Below are 10,793 nucleotides of genomic sequence, written 5' to 3'. Positions count from 1 at the left end.
CACACACACACACACACACACACACACACACACACACACACACACACACACACACACACACACACACACACACACCTACACACACACACACACACACACACACACACACACACACACACACACACACACACACACACACATACACATACACATACACAGGGACATTACATATACTTACATTTGTTCTGTAATTAACCCTAACCTTAAACGAAATCAGGATGTTGAACATGCCTCAAATCCCAAAATGTCCTAATTTTGTGGTATGTATTCTCAATGTTGGTCCTGATTGTTCACCTAACACACACACACACACACACACACACACACACACACACACACACACACACACACACACACACACACACACACACACACACACACACACACACACACACACACAATGGGGGCCATGTTGTTTAGTATTGATGATAATTTGGTTTTGAAGCCAAGCCATGTTTCTTCAACTAGTGTACCACTGAGCTCATCTGACCAGTCTCTCCAGTTTTTGGTTAAAGGCCTCACTAGAGTAGGTTTTAAGGTCCCTAGATTTGAATGTTTTGTGACAGCCGGCCTTTTGTTTTAGTTTTTTGCGGGTACAGAATATCATGTTAGTAGTATGGTAGTATGTTTAGGAGGGGGAACCATATAATTCCACACCTGACATCATGGAGACGTGTGCCTTCCCGTGTGCCTCTGTAGGATCGCCCGTATGATCCGCCAGGAGAGGGGGAACGCCCTGCTGGTGGGGGTGGGCGGCACCGGGAAACAGTGTCTGACCCGGCTGGCGGCCCACATGTGTGGCTACCGGTGCTTCCAGATCGAGCTGAGCCGCGGCTACAACTACGCCAGCTTCCACGATGACCTGAGGAGGCTCTACAAGATGGCCGGGGTGGAGGGCAAAGACATGGTCTTCCTCTTCACGGACACGCAGGTATAGAGGAAGTGTGTGTGTGTGTGAGGGGGGAGGGTTCTTTTTAGGATGAAACGTATCATTCATTAGGTACAGTAAATCTAGTTAGTAGTTGGTATGTGTAAAAGTTCCAAGAAAATAACGATGTTGATTGCAAACTACTAACCAGGGAGCTAGCTCGTTTTCTCCTGTTTAAATTTTTTTGGGCTGGGCAATATGGCCAAAATAAAAATGTTCTCAGTTTTGATAGTATTGTATTTGGCGGTATTTCGTTTTCCAGTACAATTTACAATATGATATGATGTATTTTTTTTTCTTGAATTGGAATTCTTATTGTGCTATTATTAGTTAAAATTTTTATTCTAAGACTATAAATAAATATGTGCAAAAAAAAGAGTATGTATATATTGTTATAAGATGTATATATCATGGATGATGGTATAGTAAAACCCATACATTTGCATGGATCCGTGATGGTATACCTCCCAGTCCTAAGACAGCACACGTGTGTTGGTAACAGTTGTATGAAAGCCATAGCTCTTTACTGTGTTGGACGTCTCGTGGTGTAGATGCTGCTTCATCTCTTCTCATCCATCTGACCACTTTCTTCTTCTTCTTTATCTCTCTCTCCATCCCCTCTGTACTGCAACACTGCAGACGCCGTCATGCTCATACTAGTAAAGGTCACTCTCATTATCTCATTATTATGATATTTCAAACCACAATCAATGTGTGTGTGATTAGATCGTGGTGGAAGAGTTCCTGGAGGACATCAACAACATGTTGAACTCTGGCGAAGTCCCCAACCTGTTTGAGAAGGATGAGCTGGAGCAGGTACTGGCCGCCACCCGGCCCAAAGCCAAGGAGGCCGGGGTCAACGACAGTAACAGAGACGAGGTACACGGCACACGCGTAACATTGCAACGTATTAGTCGAGTTCGAGTTCATGTTGTGTAAGACAAATAAGAAAATATAGTAGGCTACCCCATGGGGCCACACACAAAAAAAGACAAAGCATGCATGTTTCAACAATGGGGTCAGGTAGGGATATTCACTATTGTAGGCCGGCAAACATGTCCCAACACATGCACAAGCACACACATACTATCAATACTTGATGGCATGTCTATAGAGATACAAATACACACATTGGCCCTAATTTATCAATATATATATGTATGTGTAAAAGGTTGACAGTTGATAAAGTACTGTGGCGCATTTGACTTAAAATACAAAATATTGCATGCCGACATTTTCCAAAAGTTTATAATCTAATGGAAATTTGTTTGATAATGTATTTTAAAAAGTTCTCCGTACAAATGTTTGTGTATCTTGCTTGAGAAATGAGCATAGGCAGCCTTAAGTATCAGGGGGCCCGTTTCAAGATCAAATATGGGGCCCTTATCTTATATTAACCACCCCCCCCCCCCATGTACATTTACAGGAGGATGTAAAGCGGGCCTTGGACATGAACTGAAACATGACACACAAATTCGCTCTCTCTGACTTAACCTCTTCCATCCGTGCGGTCCGGTACCGGAACGCAAATGACATCACGTCATAAATCATTATCTCTAGACTGTATGACATAATGTTTATTTATTATTATTATTATTTTTTATGTATCCAACAGTAAACATCCTAACCATGTCACAACAGCAGTCATAGTGTATATTTTCAGCAATATGTTTGTTTACCAATAGGTTAAAGTGTTATTAATAAAATATGAGTTTAGGAATTGCATTCAATAGATTGCGAATTTCTACTGGAAATAAATCCGAGCGGCCATTTTGCCATAGTCATTATGATGAAGGAAAGACGGGGCTTTCAATGAGCGTTGACATTTAGAAAAACTACATCTCCTAGGGTTCTCCCGCTTTCTGGAATCAAATGACTTCCTGATTATTATAATTATTTTATTTCTCTTATTTCTCGGGATTATATACCACAAAACTGAACGTTATTGGCATAGTTTGGAGCGCAGTTAGTGTGTCTCCCTTCTGTGCACATTTAGCAACAATCAGCGTTACAAACGGATTCAAAATGGCGGACCTGTCGCAAAAATAAAAAGCTGACTGTATTTACAGTAGATTTCATTCTCGGTTCTTCATGCACGCCTGGTGATACTAAATCCAAATTGAACTTTGTCATTGGAACGAGTATATTTGGCCTGATCCATAGATGTGCAACATCGCTATAATAAGGTAATTTATAGGCCTCATATTCTATATTCTATAATAATATTTCAAACTACATGGGTCCGGATGGCAGAATTCAGTACTGTATCTACAAAACCTTCTGTTTAATCATATTCCCTTTATTAATTTCCTTAGACACGTGATCTCAAGAAGGTACTGAACAGTGGCAGTTTTTTATGTCTGGTAATTTTTAGCATGGTGTTATTCACTGTCAAAGATGCAAAGAAAAATCATAATTCATATTCTCCTTTGTTTCATCACAATTTAAGCAAGCCTAGTAATAGACACAATATTTCTGACACTGGGAATACATTCACTGAGAACATGCAAGAACATGCAAATGGACCTTGTAGAAGTGGAGCAATCTTCCATTTACTCAGGTATGTATTTTAGGCGGATTTTCAGAAAATAGGGCTCCGGGTTTAAGAGGTTAAATGCGATGTTTCCACCGTGCATCAGTTATCCACAGACACAGCACAGCACGCATTTGCTATATCAATCCAGAGTGTTTTTGCTTATCCAGGGTGTGTTTTCTTTGTCAATCCGCGGTCCTGCTAGCGAGTGGGGCCCGTGTCAGTTGAAACATAGCTAAGGCCACTTATGGAAATGAGGCACGTTGTCCTTATAGATCAATAAGATAACGTTTTCAGTCTGTTCACCTCATTCCAATAATTTATATTGATCAAGATTGAAGCAAAAAAATATATATATATATATTATATTGATACTTGGCATCACTGTATCAATATAATATTGACATGCAAAATAACGTAATATATTGCTGTATCGATTTCCCCCCACCCCTAATAGTTAGAGGAAATAAGAGGGCATACAGAGCAACGCAATATGAACACAAAACATACCCATCGCTTCCCCCACTCTATAAAGAAAGTGTGTTAGGTTACTTATGTAAGCCGATGTTCACACATGGAAACACACACACATTATGGCCATTCCCCAACAACCAAACAGCACTGTGCCTACTGTATGTGTGAATGTGTTTATATAGCGTGTCAAATCCATAAAAAAAACCACTGGCAGATGCACACACACACGCACATACACGCACATACACATACGTACACACGCACGTACGCATGCATGCACACACACACACACACACACACACACACACACACACACACACACACACACACACACACACACACACACACACACACACACACACACACACACACACACACACACACACACACACACACACACACACACACACACACACACACACACTCCACAAAGGGCAAAGCCAATTAAAGTTGCAGCTGGGCATGCTGTAAGAACACATCAGTCTCGTTAGTTGTCTTGCTGCTGAGACCAGTTGTCCAACATATGACCTGCTCTGGTCACATAGTATCAGAACATAGCAAGACAGGCCTAAACACAATACGTATTATGACAGTAAATATTTTGTATTTTACCATAATGGCTTGTGTGTGTGACTGTGTGTGTGTGTGTGTGTGCGTGCACGTTGTGTGTCTACATTTGTCTGTGTTTACATATCTCTGTGTGTATGTCTGTGTGTCCGTGCGTGTGTGTGTGTCTGTGTGTCTGTGTGTCTGTGTGTCTGTGTGTGTGTGTGTGTGTGTGTGTGTCTGTGTCTGTGTCTGTGTCTGTGTGTGTGTGTGTGTGTGTGTGTGTGTGTGTGTGTGTGTGTGTGTGTGTGTGTGTGTGTGTGTGTGTGTGTGTGTGTGTGTGTGTGTGTGTGTGCAGGTGTTCCAGTTCTTCATCTCTCAGGTGCGTGAGAAGCTGCACATAGTGTTGTGTATGAGTCCAGTGGGAGATGCCTTCAGGTCCCGATGCCGCCTGTTCCCCTCCCTGGTCAACTGCTGCACCATCGACTGGTTTGTACAGGTCAGCACACTGCATTTACATTTACATTTAGTCATTTAGCTGACGCTTTTATCCAAAGCGACTTAACGTCACGGTGACCAAATTCGTCCACATTTTTATAGGATTCTATCACATTTTCATAACAATAGCGAATATAACTTACCCTGCGCCGGATTCATTGAGGTTTCTTACTAATTAACGATGTTTTATTTGTCCTTTATATGCGGATAACATTAACATTTTAAATTGTACCATTATGTTCCCCTTTAGACAACAAACAATGCTAATGATGCACTTTTGTTAAGATAATTAGGTGACCATTCTCTGTAACTATATTCAGGTCGCATTAATAGTTTAATGCTCCTGTGTTCAGATCACGTTTTCCTAATCCGGTGCTGACCTGTGAACAACTAGGTGATAAAGGTCTTGGGATTTGTAGTCATTTTGTAGTCATAATATTTTCACCTTTTAAACCAATGCTGCCATCTACTGACAACAGAAAGTGTTGTGTATAACGTTAAATTGATTAGAGAGGCTACCCACACTTGTAAACACCGTCGCCCAAAACACATTCTAGAGATTCCCACTTTTTACTGGTACATACGTTCATATCTAATAGTCTTTAGATTACTAAATATAGATGAATACTCATGACATTTGATATATATATTCTAAAATAAGTATAATTTCACTTCACCTACCCGTCGACATGAAATTCCCAAACGCTGACAGTAAAAAAAGCCTGGATGTCGCGCAAAATGGGGCGTGACCGAATTTGGTTTTGGGCGTTCCCAGACAAAGAGAGTGACCGAGATTGGTCTACGTTCCGTTACAAGTTCTGTACGACAAGTCATCAGGAAGGGTACAACTCCATCAGCTGAGTAACAATGTTCATCAAAGTGTTGCATGTTACAGTGTAGGTTAGTTTATTAGGACATGACAGTAAGGTTAGTTAGGGTTAGATTTTTTTTATTTTTATTTTTCATTATTTCAGATAATGGTTGAAGAAGTGCGTCTTTAGTCGACGGCGAAACTGCAGAGGCTGCGGCTGTGTGAGTGTGTGTGTTTGTATTTCTTAATTTCTCTCTTGTATGCTCCCTATCACCTTCTCTCTATCTATCTCTCTCTCCCGCTTGATCTCTCTCTCTCTCTCTCTCTCTCTCTCTCTCTCTCTCTCTCTCTCTCTCTCTCTCTCTCTCTCTATCTTTATCTCTATCTCTATCTCTATCTCCATCTCTCGCTCTATCTCTATCTCTATCTATCTGTCTCTCTTTTACTGTGCGTCTCTCTATCTTTCTCTTTATCTCTCTCTCTTAATGTACCCCTCACTGTCCAGTGAAAAGTGTATTTGTATCTCTCTATTAATGGGTATCAAGGCTTTTGATTTATTACATAATTATTATATAAATAATATCCATAGCCACGCACACACACACACACACACACACACACACACACACACACACACACACACACACACACACACACACACACACACACACACACACACACACACACACACACATACAACCCTGTCGTTGGACATTACACTCAAGCACAAGTACACACATACGCACACACAGTATAAATACCTGATTATACACATTAACGTTACATCTGTTGTTATTATTAGTCATTACTATGATTGAGAGCTTGCTGTACTATTGTGCGTGTGTGTGTGTATTTCTTAATTTATCTCTTGTATGCTCCCTATCACCTTCTCTTTATCTCTATCTCTCTCGCTCGATCTATCTCTCTAGCTCTAGCTCTCTCTCTCTCTCTCTTGCTCTATCTCTCTTTCTCTCTTTTACTGTGCGTCTCTCTCTCTTTCTCTTTATCTCTCTCTCTTAATGTACCACTCACTGTCCAGTGAAAAGTGTATTTGTATCTCTATTAATGGGTATCAAGGCTTTTGATTTATTACATAATTATTATATAAATAATATCCATAGCCACGCATACACACACACACACACATACAACCCTGTCGTTGGACATTCCACTCAAGCACAAGTACACACATACGCACACACAGTGTAAATACCTGATTATACACATTAACGTAACATCTAAGGCTGTCAAAGTTAACGCGGTATTAACACGTTATCGCCCGATTCTATTAACGCCACTATTTTTTTTAACTCACGATTAACTTTTAACACATCCACCGCCGGAAACGCTTTAAAACGTTATTGCCCGCCATGCTTATACCGCCAGACCACGCTGTACAGCGATATTGAGATCAATATACATTTTTTCGCCATGGCATTCATAATTCATATATACACCTCCGGCGCTGCAGCTGGACCCTACGGCTGTTGGGGCGGTATGCAAATTGCAGGGGGTCCAGGTTGATGGGGAGGGAGGAGCAGATGTAGCCCTTTACTAGCTTCTCAAAGCACTTCATGGCTATGGAGGTGAGAGCTACAGGGCGGTAGTCGTTGAGGCAAGCAGGCTTGGATTTTCTAGGTACAGGGATGATAGTGGACTTCTTCAGGCAGGTGGGGATGACAGCCTGTTCTAAGGACAGGTTAAATATGTCAGTGAATACCGGGGCCAGTTGGTCGGCACAGACTTTTAGGACGCGGCCGGGGATGCCGTCCGATCCTGCTGCCTTCCTGATATTCACTTTTTTAAAGGTCCACCTCACCTCATGCTCTGTTACCCTGAACACTGAGTCTCCATCAGCAGACCCCCCCCCCCCATTGCCGTGGCTTGTAGGCTGGTGTTGTTATTCCCAGCCTCAAACCTCGCATAGAAGGTATTGAGATCATTTGCTAAGGAGATGTCACTGTTCAGTTTGAGGGAGGTGCCTTTGTAGTCTGTCATCATTTTGAGGCCCTGCCACATAGCTCTGGAGTCAGCCTGTTCAAACTGAAGTTCAATTTTATCCCTGTAGCGCCGTTTTGCCTCTATTACTGTCCTCCTTACGTTGTATCGCGCCACCTTGTGGTCATTCATGTTGCCTGCCACCAGGCCGGCGTTGTATGCTGTGGTGCGCGCTTTCAGAGCTTCACGGACGGATTTGTCTACCCAGGGCTTTTGATTTGGGTAAACTTTAATTATGGTAGTGGGGATTGTTTCTTCCACCAAAGTACGAACAAAGTCCAGCACTGTCTCCGTGTAGTCATTAATGTTATCTGTGTTGTCACGGAACACGCTCCAGTCTGTGCACTCAAGCGCAGCCTGTAGCGTCTCCCCGGACTCCACATCCCATTTCTGCACCTCTCGCGAGACTACCGGAGTGCTCTTGATTCTTTGTTTATATTTTGGTGAAAGAAAGATGGCCGCATGATCAGATTTTCCGAAGCCACTAGCAGAATGAGCCTTGTACCCACCCTTGAATTGCGAGTAACAGTGGTCTAAAATGTTACCGCCTCTGGTGTTACAAGTCACATGCTGATAGAAGTTGATAAGATGTTGATAAGAGTATTAAAACTTGGAACTTGAAAAATATCCGTTTAAGGTGGATAAAAAAAAATGCGATTAATCATGAGTTAACTATGGACAATCATGCGATTAATCGCGATTAAATATTTTAATCGATTGACAGCACTTGTTACATCTGTTGTTGTTATTATTAGTCATACTATGATTGAGAGCTTGCTGGACTATTTTATTATAAGATAACTATTAAAATCGTGAAAGAAAATAAATGTGAATACGTTCTGTATAATACTGAATAAACTGTATACTAAAACTATGAAACTTTCGTAACATTTTGTATTTGAAAAATTATGTACTGAATTATGTTTTATTTAAATTTGTATTATTAATAATGTAATGTAAAAATGGTAGGCTATATAAGCCTCGGCTTCAGCCTACACCTTTTCGGTTGTTTTATTTCTTTTTTTAATAAATGTCCTACTACTGTACATTGCTTTGTAAAAGAAGATCGAAATAAAATCCTTCATTCATTAATTTATTCATTCATTCATTCATTCATTCATTCATTCATTCATTCATTCATTCATTCATTCATTCATTCATTCATTCATTCATTATCCCCTCTCACCCCACTCAGAATCAGAATTAAAACACTCCCTCTCTCCCTCTCACTCTGCCTCCCCCCTCCTCTCCGTCTCCAGTGGCCCCACGAGGCTCTCCTCTCCGTCTCTCAGACCTTCTTCCAGGACGTGGACTTGGGCAGCGAGGAGCTGAAGCGGAGCTTCTGCGACATGTGTGTGGAGGTCCACATCAGCGTCACCGACATGGCCGAGTGCTTCTACTCGGAGCTGAGGCGCCGCTACTACACCACGCCGACCTCCTACCTGGAGCTGATCAACCTATACCTCAACATGCTGGAGGAGAAGAGACAGGAGCTTGTCGCTGTGAGACTAATCATCACTACCACTTATCAATACTACTGAATAGTTTAACTCTACAGATGAAGAACCATAATATGTCTGTTTTAGAGATTGTTTTAGACAGCTCATGTATGTGCATTTGTGAATGTGATTTATCACCATAAAACATCTACTGTCTTTAGCTATGAATGAACACAACACTAACTTTACCATCTTATGATAATTAGGTTTGAAAACATTGTTCCTCTGAGAACCTAAAATAGAGTTATGTGGCTCTTCATCTGAAGTCGTGTGTTGTCAGTAACAGTGAGTTCTATGGTTCATCTGAAGTTGTGTGTTGTCAGTAACAGTGATCATCCACATTGTGGGAGAAGAGACTACAGCAAGTGGCTGTCAAGTTAACCAATGATTAATACACTTGATCAGTTATAAGTGTTAGTGAAAGGTAGGCGGCTGGGTGGCACAGCGGACATTGCGCTTGTCACCAATGCAAGAGACACCGGGTTCAAATCTGGCTGTCGGCGTTGCCTCCGGCTTGGGCCGGCCGTCATACTAACTCAATTGGCAGAGTTAGCGGGTGGAAGTCGTTGGGTGGTAATCTGGACGTTGTGGACAGTGACTCCTACAGGTCGGTTGGGGGATGCCTGCACAGCAGAGACAGGAAATGGCGGGGGTAGTGTGAGCCTCCCACACGTTACACCTCGCCAATGAGAGTCCGCGCTGGCAGGTGAAAAGATGTGACAGGCTGCCTCCTCGTGTATCGGAGGGGACGCGTGAATATTTTAGGCAACCAACTTGTGTTTAGCGTTTCTCTGATTGGCCAATACGCCCATGTGACCACGGCAGCGCGAGAGAGCTGCAGCGCGGAAATAGGCTGTCTATTGCCATTCTCTAAGACAAACTCTAACCTTAACCAGCTCCTTAACAGCGCCTAAACTTAACCCTTCTAACCTTAAGCAACTCCGAAACAATGCCTAACCTTAACCAACTCCGAAACAATGCCTAAACTTAACCGGCGAAAGAATGCACGTTAAAAAATATTGCCATTCTCTAAGACAAACTCTAACCTTAACCAGCTCCTTAACAGTGCCTAAACTTAACCCTTCTAACCTTAAGCAACTCCGAAACAATGCCTAACCTTAACCAACTCCGAAACAATGCTTAAAGTTATGCCTAAACTTAACGGCGAAAGAATGCGAATGCACGTTAAAAAAAAAAAGAAAAAAAAATTGAAGGGAATCGAACTTGCCAGCAATGGGCCGTAGGATCCACAGCAATGCAGCGCTGCCAATTGAGCTAGTTCTGGATAGTAAAAAAGGGCGGATTACTGCTACATATGACACGTGATGCAAGGCTTCTATCCTCCCTACAACCGGCCAGTGGGGGGCATATGCGAGCAACGTTCAAGACAGGGGAGGGGAGAATTGGCACAGTGGAATTGGGATGGGAGAAAAATAGAAAAAGAGGAGAAAAAGTGGATAAAAAAAAGACAAAAAAAAGTGTTAGTGAAACGTTACAGTGAACTCT

The 10,793-nt window shown here is 42.0% G+C and overlaps 1 protein-coding gene across 1 annotated transcript in view; it reads left to right on the top strand.

Annotated features, from left to right (window-relative positions):
• dnah6 (dynein, axonemal, heavy chain 6) overlaps positions 1-10,793 on the top strand; it is a gene marked incomplete at both ends in the record, with an annotated part of 372,041 nt that overhangs the window by 145,898 nt on the left and 215,350 nt on the right. The window contains 4 exon segments of the mRNA XM_084318285.1: positions 700-931; positions 1,655-1,807; positions 4,840-4,980; positions 9,048-9,290. Of these exon segments, the coding sequence (XP_084174411.1) occupies positions 700-931; positions 1,655-1,807; positions 4,840-4,980; positions 9,048-9,290 (769 nt within the window).

Source organism: Notolepis coatsorum (assembly GCF_963971535.1).
Source record: "Notolepis coatsorum genome assembly, chromosome: 7".
Lineage (NCBI taxonomy): Eukaryota > Metazoa > Chordata > Actinopteri > Aulopiformes > Paralepididae > Notolepis > Notolepis coatsorum.
Note: the sequence above shows the minus strand (reverse complement) of the source record. Positions and strands in the feature narration are given on the sequence as shown.